General features: G+C 38.4%; 1 protein-coding gene across 1 annotated transcript in view; it reads left to right on the forward strand.

Moving 5' to 3' along the window:
• The window catches only part of si:ch211-251b21.1 (uncharacterized protein LOC571720 homolog), a 29,418-nt gene that overhangs the window by 5,087 nt on the left and 10,561 nt on the right, over positions 1-13,770 (forward strand). The window contains exons 3-4 of the mRNA XM_067413142.1: positions 6,464-6,495; positions 6,599-6,778. Of these exons, the coding sequence (XP_067269243.1) occupies positions 6,464-6,495; positions 6,599-6,778 (212 nt within the window). The remainder of the gene's footprint in view (positions 1-6,463; positions 6,496-6,598; positions 6,779-13,770) is intronic.

A 13,770-nucleotide genomic window follows, 5' to 3' on the forward strand; every position in this document is an offset into this window, starting at 1 on the left:
TGCATAAATGCATTGTGGTTCTGTCATGTTTACCCTTTTCCTGTCATGTTCAAGCCTGAATAATGTATATGGTTGCATTACTTAACGATTTACTATTTTTATATACACTGCTTTATGTACATTTATGTAAATGTTGAGGTCTGCATGTGACGATTGAAATGGTGTTCATGTGACATTTTCATTCCAACAAGGATTTTACGGGACTGAGGTAAATAGGGCTTAATACCGGCAATAACCAGACGATCCATGGACGTGCCGTCTGAGGCAGAGACAAAGCAGGATGTAGATAGAGCCAATATTAGTCTGACACGGCATGTTTCAGTCTAAGGCATGGCACTGTGTTGGCACCGTCTCATGACATCCCGCCAGGCATGGAGCAGCCGGCATTTAAACCAGAGAACACTACGGCTATTCACTTTAATGAGTGTGATTAATCAATTAGCCACCGCTAACCAAGCAGTCACTAATGTGGGGCAGCCCATGACATGACTTCAGTTTTGATGGCATGTACGTTTTTCATGCTTTGAATAGGGGGATGAGGGGTGTCAGTGATATGCTGTGACACTGATGAAGGCCTGCTGTGTGTTGCACGAATCAAACTTAAAACATTCTCACCAAAAACTGGCAGAACTTAATCAAGTTTGCTCAAGTAGATTTACTCTAACATTACCTAGAAAGCGTATCTGGTTACAATTAGATATAATTTCTTCAATGACATCATTTTTCTTCAATGATCATTTTAAAAGTAATAGTTCACTCAAAAATATCTGCTATTATCAATTATTCTAATGATTCCATCCTGTCATTCCCATTTTAATGTTAACAAATTTGAAGTCATTAACGATTGAAAATCCTCTTGTCCTGTTAACTGTTGCAGGATTTGTGATTTGAGTCTCTGAATTGGTGAATGAATAACTTGAACTTGAGAATAATGAACAAATCATTCAGTTTTGTGAGATCAACTTATTTATTCAAATGATTAAGACACTGTAAAATTCTACTGAAATTGAACATTTTCTACTGACTGATCACATCTATATTTTTCAGTTGGCCGAATTGGATTTCTGTGAATTAAATTGCATAAATTCACAGAATTTCAATTCGGCCAACTGAAAAATTTAGATATGATCAGTCACTAGACAATTTTTAATTCAATTAAATTCAAATCAAATCAATTCTATTTTTTTTTTTATTTTATTTTTTTTTTTTACAGTGAAAGATGTTTTTTTCATGAATTGGACTTGCACCTGCACTTGTTCAGACTACGTTTATGAATATGTTTCTACTTTTTGCATCTTCAGTCTCAGTTTATTGCATTTGCTTGGAAAAGAGAATGGAAGAGCTTTTTTTTTTATTCTCGCTTTTTTAGAATCGATATTTGCTTCTGTAAAAGCAAATCATTGTGACTTCAACTTATTTATTGTTTTAATTATGTTTAATAGCTAAACGATCCTACTCATAACCATAATCTGAAAAGAGATCCACCAGCCAGACAAGTTGATGTTATCGTGGTAATGGAAATCAGGGGCATAAATTGGGAATGGCAGCCACCATATCTTGCAGGTGGATGCTACACATTGGTGGTTGAGGGGATCCCCCCTTTCTATATGTAAATCACTCTGAGTACCCAGAAAAGGCGCTATATAAATGTAACAAATTATAATCATTATACATTGACTGCCTGATCATTATTCAAGTAATATATTTAAATTGCAGGATTAAAGGGGTACTTCAGCGCTGGGAAGATGAATCTGTATTTAAACTGGGTCATTAATGTAGTAGAAATGTGAAATTATTTTTGAATTTGGTGCCTTCTAGACTGAGAAAAGACAGAAAATGTATTTTTGTCTCATGGGGATAAAAGACTACAATTCCCAGAATGCTTCACTGCCCTGTGAGGCCATTCCCAAAGCCGCTACTGGATTACTGTGACTGAGTTGGAGAAGACACTACAATTAAAACTGAACGTGTCTGTTCAATCAGGGTATTCTCACAAAAATGCATATAAATAGTACGAGTGTGCAATGTCGTGGAATGTATACGCCAAAACTCATTTTGGCGTGTCTATGGCACGCTGTTTTTCGCGTGCATATGATACGCATTTTATGGCGTATTATACATACGAACCCCCCACCCCACCACCCTAAACCTACCCAAGCGCGTGTCATATATACGCCCCACTACCCTAAACCTACCCAAGCGCGTGTCATATATACGCCATAAAGTGCGTATCATATGCACGCGAAAAACAGCGTATCATATGCATGCCAAAATGAGTTTTGGCATATACATTCCACGACATTGCACACTCGTACTATTTATACGCATTTATGTGTGATCGGGTTGGTTCAATATAATGAGTGATACACCGCGCGAGTGTCACAGCACTGAGCACTAACTGCAGGAGTGAGATAAATGAGCTGATGAGCTCTCGTGATGAGAGCTGAGGTAATCACGACTACACTAATGGCATACATTCACAGCGCGAGTTCAGTCTGGCGCGTTTCAGTTCATGCCTTTGCAAGCTTAACTTTCATAGAAATTAATTTGAGAAGTTAAAAGACTTACATTGCTCACCATAGCTGCGTTTAAATGAGTGCCTGCAGCTGCGAGCTGAGCTCTGAGTGTAATCTCCCATCCCCCATGCGCGAGTTCAAAACATGAGGAAATGGCTCCCTCTGCTGGCTGTAGTCTTTAGCCACTGGCGAAACATTCCTCCTATGATGCAAATATCGTCAATTTGCATCATAGGAGGAATTTTTCCAGAAATAAAATGCATAAATCTCTTGTCTCAGGGGGATATGAGGAGGGAAAGCACAATCATTTGAATATACTCCAGGGTTTCTACTGATACAAAGCCATATGCCAATCACTGAAGTAACCCTTTAACAAACTTATATTACAATGTGTAATATATCATTTGTAAAGTAAATGAAAGCAATCTGGTTGTTATATTAGTGTCATGTGAGTTTAATTCTATTTACAATGTGATTTTGCAGCGTTGAGAATTGTAGCCAATCACAGGGAAGTTACCGGTAGTGAGAATCTGCTCAATGTCTCTCAAAACACTGAACAAGTTTATATTTAGTGCAAGTTTACTAAGTTATGCACACAATATAAATAAAATATTTTTTTTTATTTAAACAGGAGTTTTCACACTTGATAAATATGCGCCTGACAGATTTGCCAAAACTGTCCTGTTTTCCGTACCCTTCGTGTTCCTTGGCAGATGCAAACAAACATGTGACTCAGATCTGAGGGAAGGTAAAAGATCTTCCAATTCATTGAGAAATAGATGGGGATATATAGGAAAAAGAGAAAAAGGCGTATTATGGTTATAACCAATGAAAAAAAGATTACATCACATGATATGAGAATGATATACACGTGATACCCGTGCATTATATAGAACACATCTGGTAATCATTATATGGACCAGCACTACATTAGGATCCTGCTGTTCCTTTCCACCAGCAAACCCTCTTACCAGACAAACCTAGCAGAGCCTTCTTTACATAAGAAATATATGCAAGGGAGAGGGGAATATGGTTCCCATAAGGAGAGAGAAATGGAGAAGACAAAGGAAAAGCAGGCCTACACGTATATTCATGTGATGTGGACTGAAATGATAAGGATAATAAAAATGATTACATAAAGTGTCAATGCTGAGATGTAGATAAAACCTTATCAGCGCCAAACTGACAGCTTCAGTATTTAGCCTAGGAAACGCTGGTAACTCGCGGTCTAATTTCATTTGCAATTTAAAGGTGTTTTTTTATGACACTGTGACATTACTAGCTACATACTTCACTACAAATATTGACTAAATGTTTTTTTGTATGTTATAATAGTTTGCTGGTCACTAGTCTGGTAATTTAATGTTGTTTTAGATTTTAAAATAAAAGTGTTCTTACATTGCAAACTTCAGATTTTTGATCTTTGAAGTGCTGGTAAAAGTTGTGTGAAGTAGGCTACTTGAAAGTGGGACTGTCATATTGAGGTCCTCAGAGTCTGCCATACCTTGGCTTTTGTGAACACAGATGGAATTGCGAAAAGGCAACAGTGTTCACTCATTTCAACGAAATATTGCGAATTACGTAACCCCATATTTGTATTACATATTTTAACTCGTTACATATTTGTTACATATTTGTACACCCTATTTTTATAATTATTTTTGTTGTTATTATTATAAATGTGAAACAAATTCAATTGATCAAAGACATCTTAATTTAGGAATTTATGGATTAATATTTGAAAAGACAACTTAAAATACAGCAATCCATGTATGATTTCAAAAAGACTAAACGTTGATTCATGATTGTAGACACATTCATGCATCTATCAATCTATCAGCACGTCTGCTGGTTGATGTGGACTGGTCTGCATAAAAATCAGGATCAAAACAATAAAGGGAGCTACTCCCAAGTGGACTCAGATGCTGCAGCCAGACGAGTGGGGCACTTTCCCATCATTTTGTAAGCGCTTTCTTTAGAGAGTTTCTGGAACTTTCTCAAACTCCCACCGCATCCGTTCCGCTGCAGGAGGTAGTGCACTCTCAAAAGCAAGCTTTTGTTTATTTCAAACTATCTCCTTTTAAGTCGTATTTGGTCAAAGTAAGATTAGTGGCCATGAGGCGACCATTTTACCATAGTGATGTAGAACAAATGGGACATTGTCTGCATCTGCTAAATTTGGGAATATCAGTGGTTGTTTGAAGAAGAGCGCAAAGTACATCTCAGCGTGACTGAAAGCTTCATTAGCAGCCAGGAATGCCATATAAATGTTATGCCCTTGTCAGATGGAGATTTTCTACTCACTGATTCAAAAATTGGATTAGCTAAAAAAAAACTGACATCAAACAGCCAATTAGACAAAAAGAATAATCATATTGTGTAATAACAATATCGAAAAGATAGTGGGGTTTACCATCAAGCATCACTTTGACTGCTCATACTTAAGACTGGAATACACTACAAAATTTTAAATTAAATAAAAACTGACCATACACCACATGACTGAGGTTTACACACTACCAAACTTTCGTGATTCGTTAAGTCGTTCTGAACACAACAAAATAACAGAAACATGTGCCTCATTTGAGCAAGTGACAAATGTAAACAATAGGCTATGTGTTCCAAAATCAGCTCAAAATATCAAACATGTTTGATATCCCGGATGGAATCATAATCTGAGGCCAATTTCATAAACTGCCTAGACTAGTTTTACAATGTTTTTTTCTTGAAGAATGATCATAACTTGTAAACGACAGTGTCATTAAAAAGTAGCTTAGTCTAATTTAAATTGGAAAAGTAAGCCTGATTACCCCTAATTAACTGCTAGTAGGTCAGACTAGTTCTTAAGAAACAGTCTTAGCATAGTGGCTATGTTTATGCAACTGGCCTCTGGCGGTCACTTTTTTAGTCACTTACATAAAAGGTAGATTTTGTCTATTTTGATTTGGAAAAATACGATATATTACCTCTTGTCTAACTGCTAATTGGTCAAACTAGTTCTTTAATGTTTTTTAAGGCTAAGTTTATATCTAATCTATCAAAATCAACCTCCAAACAAACAGCAGGATGGCTATGATTTTTAGCAACTACCATCGACTTCCAGAATGCAAATTGGGGCAAAAGTCATGCAGTGTGTTGCAGCTATTTAAGCATTCCAGGGTTACTGAATGGTGCCTCAAATCATGTGACTTGATAAGGAGAGGTGTGATAATGTTTTTCAGATTTATTTTTTCATCCGGTGGTAAAATGGTCAGAGACTATTCTACTTAAAGCTACACTGTGTAACTTTTTTAGTTTATTCTTAGCTAAAAACACTTAGTTCTTTCAAAAATATATGTGCTCATTAATGTATATTTACTTCTTTCAAGTAAGCCATTGAAAATACATACGGGTGAGGGGTTTGAATGCTGGTCGCCATGTTGCCCCTCCATCTTGAAAGTACATTAGCCAAAGAGGGACATACCCATAAATTCAAGCTTTGCCTTCCGCGTTTTAACACTTGATGGCACCGTGTCGAATGTGAAGAGGGGGATTGCCATGTTAATCTCTAAATCGGCCACCGTAGGAGTTCAAACGAAATCAGAATTGAGAGGAACAGAAACTATTATTCACTGAATGGTCATATACCTTTTCACCGCTAGAAAATATCACACAGTGTAGCTTTAACTACATTTTTTAGAATATAGAAACTTAGGGTGGGTGAAGCCTTTTCTTGTTCCAGTAAGCAACTAACCAGAGCTCTATAGCAATCACCCATAACACCCTAGCAGCATTAACAACACACTAAACACAATTCAGAATGCATCAGCCCTTCATTTTATTACATTTTGTTACAATGGTCCAAGACTGATCCAAGCATTTAATCTGTTCCCTGTAGTAATGAAGAATTAGTGAAGGATTTATATAAATTTGTAACAAGTTGACAGAAATTTTGTTTTATATTTTAGGACCACAAAAATTAAGAGTTACAACCATCAAGGTGAGTTGAATTAATTCTATCTGGGACACTTATAAATAATTTGTTTTAATGCTTTGTAACTAAATAATGTTTTGGGTTGACACTTACCCACAATCCCATGCAGGAGGAACCATATGCAATGTCCAAAGGCTCCGAACTGGAGGGCTTTTGCATTGACCTGCTTTCAGCTCTTTCTAAGAAATTAGATTTTAAGTATGATATACAACTCGTGAAGGACAGCCGATATGGCATTACAGATGACAGCGGCAACTGGAACGGTATGATTGGAGAGGTTTTAAGAGGGGTGAGTATCATAATCTTTGAGTAGACAAGGTAGACAATTGACCGCCCCTCTGTGTCAATCTTTAAATGTTCTTATTTGAAAATGTTCATACAGAGCATTACAATCTATTAGTTGTTTGACAACAATTAAAATATAAAATAAAATGTATAAGAAATGGTTCTTGAGCACGAAATTGTCTCTTGGGTATGGATTTAAACCTGGTTCCCTGAGCCCCTGTGTCAGGGTGTTGAAGCTATGGGAACACTTCCAGCATGCTAGTGTCTAAGGCATGTGTTCAGTCACACTAATTTTGTTGGCCGACGGAGGGTCAGGTTACGTAGAATAGTGTGTCTGCATTAGATGTCATCAGATTCTGATTGTCTGAAGGAAGACACGCAGGCATGCCTGAAGTGGAGTGTAATACCGTTCGTAGATGGGAAGGAGGGAGGCAGGAACCGGCGAACATTCAACAACTTTTATTAAATAAACAAAACGAAAGTAAACCACGGGCAGCCCTTCACGGATGACTGCCCACACACACATAACAAAACATAAACAAAACTCAACATAAAATCCAGGCCTGGTCCTCTCTCCTCCTTGACTGGTGTCGCTCATCCTTAAATGCCTCCAAGCTCCCTCATGAGAGGACGGGGGGCCAAATCTCCGTGTCTCACGCGTCTGGGGTATGGGGGGACGATACAAGAGAAGCAGGAGACGGAGACCGAGCGACAGGACGAGAGTGAAGAGAGGGGGAAAAAAAATCTGGTCCGGATCCCTGACACACTGCCGCTTGGTCCTCACCAGCCGAGAGACTCTTCCCCGTGGTGCCATACGATGGTGCTGGACGCCCGGTGGACGGCCCGATCCTACTCCGCCCCCTGGTGGCCGGCGGTGGCTCCTCCGATTGAGGGCAGTTGGCAGCGAGCCCCGTGCTCCCTGCTCCTCCCCATCATGGCGGACGGCAGCAGGCTCCGGCCCACGGCGAACACCGGCGACTCCTCCGCTCCCTCCAGGACGGCCGCCACCCCACCTCGACCCAGGGGCATGGCAGCGAGCTTTCCGTCTCACCAGTCTTCACTCGCTCCAGCACCACTGCCTCGGGCAGCCACTCGCAACCTTTCCTCATCCGCGCTGCACAAACTCCTCAGCACCGCGATACCCCTCAGCAGCGAGGACTCTTCGACAGCATGTCCCTCCTTCCTCCCGGGTTTCGGCACCAATGTAATAACGTTCATAGAAATGGGAAGGAAGGAGGCGGGAACCACCGAACATTCAATAACTTATATTCAATAAACCGCGACCAGCCCCTCACGGACGACTGCCCGCACACACATAACAAAACTCAACGTAAAGTCCAGGCCTGGTCCTCTCTCCTCCTTGACTGGTGTCGCTCATCCTTAAATGCCTCCGAGCTCCCTCATGAGAGGACTTTAACGCTTTTTATCTGCGTTTGTAGTTCTAATCGAATCCTAGTCCCAACTCGCAATAGGTTGTTGGCAATATCAGCCGTTAGAGTGTGCATCGATCCATACTTCGAATTCGGAACGGAAATAGTAAACCATCCGGGTATCTTTGGAATAGTCTTTTCAACATACTACACTGTAAAACATTTTTTTGAAAAAAAGTTACCTGGTTGCCTTAACATTTTGAGTTCATTGAAATTAAAATTTTGATTTAATACAATGAACATTTTTTGAGATTCGACAACCTTTATTAAAATATTAAAAGATTTTATAAGCACATTGGGTAATTGTGTCTGTTTTATTTCTGATGACGCAGTGAAACATGCCAAATAGTGCTATTTTCATGATTCATCAATGTTTTATGTTGTTCAGATACAATAATATTTAGAGTTTCTATTTATTAAACAAATTTCCTTCATTGTATCAACTCAAATTTTTAATTTCAATAAACTCAAAATTTTAAGGCAACCAGCTTACTTACTTTTTTTTGTTAAACCAACAAAAACCAACAAATGTTTTTACAGTGTACCATTTGGGACATACTAATTCTCATTTCGAATACTATTTAGTATGGATAGTGTGCAAATTTGGACACAGGGAGAAAGGTTAAAAAAAAAAAAATCTGATGCTGAATGCTAAAATACACTTGTAGAAACTCCAGAACTGAGCCAACCAGGCAGTAGACAGGGTCCAAATACAGCTGTTTACACCATTTCTGGGAATACAGTTTCGTAGTAGAGGGGCCTCAAGCATTCATTCTAAAAAACCTCGATTGGAAACTGTGGGCTTGAACCCCTCGAGGGGGACCCACTCATAGATTATGTTCTCTCAACCGAGGTTGGGGGTGGAAACGAGCCCCACACAGAGAAAAAAAAGTCTCTCCGGAAAGAAAACTTTGCATGCCAGAGTACATTAACATTTCCGACTGAATGCTATACAATAATACTACTTTTATATATTTTGAACCAGCTACAGCAGTGAGGAAGATGCATGGACATTCAATAGCATTATTTTACCTAAAATTGCTGTACAGCGTCTTATTGCTTCTTATGCTGCCTCTTGGCCAGGTCCTCATTGGAAACGAGAACTTGTTCTCAGCTGACTTACCTGGTTAAATAAATAAATCAATAAATACAGACAGACTGTGACACAAATGTGGATATGTGTCCACACAGCTCGCTGTAACAGCTCAGCCTTTTACAGCAGATTTATTTAACAAAAACTGACAGTCATGACTTAAATATAATTTTCCTCTACATAAATCAGTACTACATTTCAGCATTGGTAACTTAACTTTCGCACACCTTCAAGCTCTATTGACGAGTTCATTAAATCAGTGATGTGTTGAACAGCTGCAATCGGATCAGTTCGATTCACGCATTAATCGTTCAGCGTGATTTGTTCATTTGAAAGGATAGCTCAATCGCTATTGCATTTCGGGGCGGGTCTTAATTTCTTCAAAATATAGAGGAAAGATATGTTTTAATGAAGGGGTTTGAAAAGTGCAATATTATTCTTTTTTGGAATGTAGTGAAGTGAAAGTTTCCCAAAATAAAAATACTCATCTGATAAAGTACATATACTTTAAAAAAATTACTTAAGCACTTTGACAAAGTAAAAACACTTTGATACTGCACTCTCAGAAAAAAAGGTACAGTGCTGTCACTGGGGTGGTACCCTAAGGTACAAAAGTGAAAAGGTACATCTTTGTACCTTACTTACCCCTAAATGGTACATATTAGTACCGTAAAAGGTACATATCAGTACTTTAAGAGTGCAAATTAGTACCTTAAAGGAACATAGTAGAACCTTAAAGGTACATATTAGTACCTTTTCGGTTTTGTACCTTAGGGTACCGCCCCAGTGACAGAAATGCTTCTACTTAGGCTTTACCTGGACTGACATCCAATACTGTACTCCAGCATCTGTCGTAACACTGGTGACAATAACATGCCCCAAGAGACCCAGTGTCAACACTGGGGTCTGTATCACAGAGAAAGTGCACGAATGCCTCAGATAACTCTTATCGCAGAGGAAAACCTGGATAGTGCAACCTCTGCTTTTTCACTTTTGCAATATGCCTTTTATAGAGGCTATGAGCTAGGTTGTCATTCCAGGTCATACCCCAGTCTATGAGTGGGACACCAGTCGTAACATTGCCTTATGTACCACAGAGAAAGGGTACAAATCCATCAGCACCCCATGGTGTGCAGAGACGCACCAGCCTGACCTGCTGTCATATAAGCTTTGCAGGGTCAGGGTCAGGGTCAGGGTCAGGGACCCCCCCCCCCCCCCCCAAGGGTGATGCAGAAGAAGGGCTAAGATAATAATAAACTGGATAGTCTCTTCAACCCTAGGCATCATCCCATATCCATGCCCATGCAAACCCATGATAGTCAAATAACTCAACATCACAGGACTAAAAACGTAGAATAGCATCTTTACGCCGTGTCTTTTTCTATTTTTAAAGAGAAACATTTCTGTTGGGAGGAGAGAGTAAAGTCATCTTTACTCATGGCACAGAAACCGAATCTGAAGTGGCAAAAGAAATCACAAAAATGTGCATTTCACAAATGTGCAGACCTTTTAATGCTTCTCTAAATGCATTTACACAGTAATTAAAATTGCAGAAAACAATGCTTTGAACATTACTAATTACTAATAACCACAGTTTTAACAAAGGGTTAAAATTAATTTAAAACAAATAATATATAAAAATAAAACAAAAATATGTAATTTTAACTAATTTTGTTCTGTGTGCTATATTGCGCTTTTGATGTGTGTCATAATTCTGTAGGCTTACTGTAATTCTGTAATTCTTCAATTTAGGCTACGGTATAGTTATTTAATATTTCTTAAAGGCCATCTTTCAATTTAATTTTATAACTTAATTTATACAGAATATTGTATGAAAATGTAAATTTGAAAAGACATACATAAGAATACATATGTTTTACAACACCCACGGGCAGAAATTAAGAAAAAAAGTGCCTGTTCTAAGCTATGCTCCAAAAACTCGCCTTTTCCCAGAGAACGCGTCATATGACGCAACGACAGGCAAACATAGGCGCTGCAGCACTGGCTCTCAGTGTGGGTTTACGTAGTCTGAGAGGTTTCTGAAACAGAAAATAGAGATTTTCGTTATCGTAATTATAGTTATAGTAGGTTTGAGTTGTCACAATGGTGAATCAATAAAAGATCCTTGTTACAATGACTGTATTTACATGAACAGCATATTCCCGTCATAGCCGAAAGACTAACTGCTTTCATACACGTACTCCACAGTACATGTGAGCTCATTTACATTATGTCCGTCGGAAATCCCAAGAGGTGAGTAGTATAACAGCCGACTAAGCTCGGCATTCCAGCTGTCCGTGTGTGTTATGTTGTTCAGATATACGGCCCAAACGCTTGACATCTGCAGAAGCAGAACATGCGGACACTTAGGTCTAAAAGCAGTTACTGATTAAACATCAGGTAGCAATTTCTACAAAATTTCACAATAAACTATGTTGTGTAGAAATGCACAGAATGTCTATCCCTATCTGACCGTCACAGATGTAAGCTATAGCCTACATCCTACAACATTCATTTAAAATCTGGGATCTAAATTAATTATTTTAAGACACATATTGCTGGCTTAGATGTTGACAATCTACATGGATGCTTGAAAAACAACAAAGTCGACAGCAATATTGATAAATATGATTTATTAAAGATACTGCAATGTGATAAACATGGAGACAACGTAAGCCACAATTAGCTATACCCTGTGGTCATTTACCAAAGACACCTGCCCAATTCTCAACAGATTCTCCTCACACCACAACTCTGTCCATTTACCCTTCCCCTTAACTCTCCCTGACCCCTCTCTCGCAATTATACAGCAATAGCCCATCGTAAGAGTTGACATTTATCCCAACTGGAACCTCTTCGCTGTCTGATACCATTACGAAGAGACGATGTTTCCTATACTATTTATCTACACGTTCATTCACAGTGATCTTCAACTTGAAAGATGGGCTTTAATAAAATTGTGCCTGATTGAATAAATACTATAAAGAAATTATATAATATTACGGCTAGATCACCGCCAGATTAAAATGGGTCAAAAGTTTTTTTCAAAGAAAAGGAAAATCACTTTTGGAAAGTCACTCCTTTCCCGGTGAGAGGGTTCAACAGCTGCCCTTTTTGCAGTTTTTCCGCAGTTTCCTCTGTTTCTATGGCCACTCTGTGTCTGCGCTCGCTGCAGCTGCCTCCCCTCTTCTTACATAATAGAGATTTTTATAGCTTAATGCTCTTTAAATATTTTGTTGCATTGTGAAAATTTTCGTTGCATTGGATGGACCTGTCAAGAGCGCTTTGCAGAATCTCCATTAGGCACCAGGCTGCATAGTGTATTTCTCTAGGCCTATAGACTGTAAAAGTGGTCAGGAATGTAATATTTCCCCAAAACAAAGTTTAGTTCTGCTCGTATAATTTGAACCCGAATATTCGACAATTCTGTTTAATTGTGTTAAGGAAACAGGAAAACGTTACACATGTCAATCCATTACCAACGATTTTGGTTTGCTTCTTATTTATTAAATAGGCTATACTGACAATTATTTAATTAAAAAAAATGTTATAAGCTAATATTTAAACGTAGCCTAACTATGAAACTATAGGCTACGTTTCCTTTAACCCTTTGTCCAACGAAAGTGTCAGTGCATTTTTTTTCCTTTATGACAGTGGGAACAACTCACTCTGTCATTTTTTGCCATACAGAGACATAATTATAATCTATAAACTGTCTAATTTTTTGTGTACACTCACAATAACAACAAAGGCTGTGGATTCAGGGAACAGATTGTTTTACAAGCACTTCATTCCAAACGCTGTATAAAAAATATTTTGTTTATTAAATGCAGTTATTAATTTCAAAAGCATTTCTAAATTCAGTTCATATTTCCAACAAATAGAATTCCGAGCCAAAATAACGACGAGGTAAAAAAACAACAACTTTGAGTTAGCCTACAACCATGCAAATTAAACATTTTGCCCTTCTCTCGCAGTGACTACAACCCGGCTGGGGAACGGTACTTAACTAAATGTTCTAAATAAATATGCACATAGCCTAATAATAATGATAATTATTACACAATAATTACAAACAAATACACAACTTTAAATAAACTCAAATATTCTACAACACATTGCATATAGACAAACTACAATACCATAAATGATGGAGTAGGCTACATTATGCCTAAGGGAAAAATCCAAACTATTTAACGACATAACATGTAGGTCAGCAGATGGCCTATATCAGTAAATATCAAATCTAATATCAAATATCGTTCTCAAAGACTATATGGGTTAACTGGTGCCGACTGGGTTAAACATTTACCGTTTCTGAGGGGAAATGTTGCAGTGCGTTGATCTGCCAGTCTCTTCAAAGGAAGATTACAAACAGAAAACATGACTGTGGTTAGCTTGACGATGTGAGTACAGAACTCTTTTACTTGAACTCCTAGATGGTTTGTCTCCTGCTTCTTGATTCTCCCGCCT

This window comes from Pseudorasbora parva, chromosome 13, assembly GCF_024679245.1.
Source record: "Pseudorasbora parva isolate DD20220531a chromosome 13, ASM2467924v1, whole genome shotgun sequence".
Lineage (NCBI taxonomy): Eukaryota > Metazoa > Chordata > Actinopteri > Cypriniformes > Gobionidae > Pseudorasbora > Pseudorasbora parva.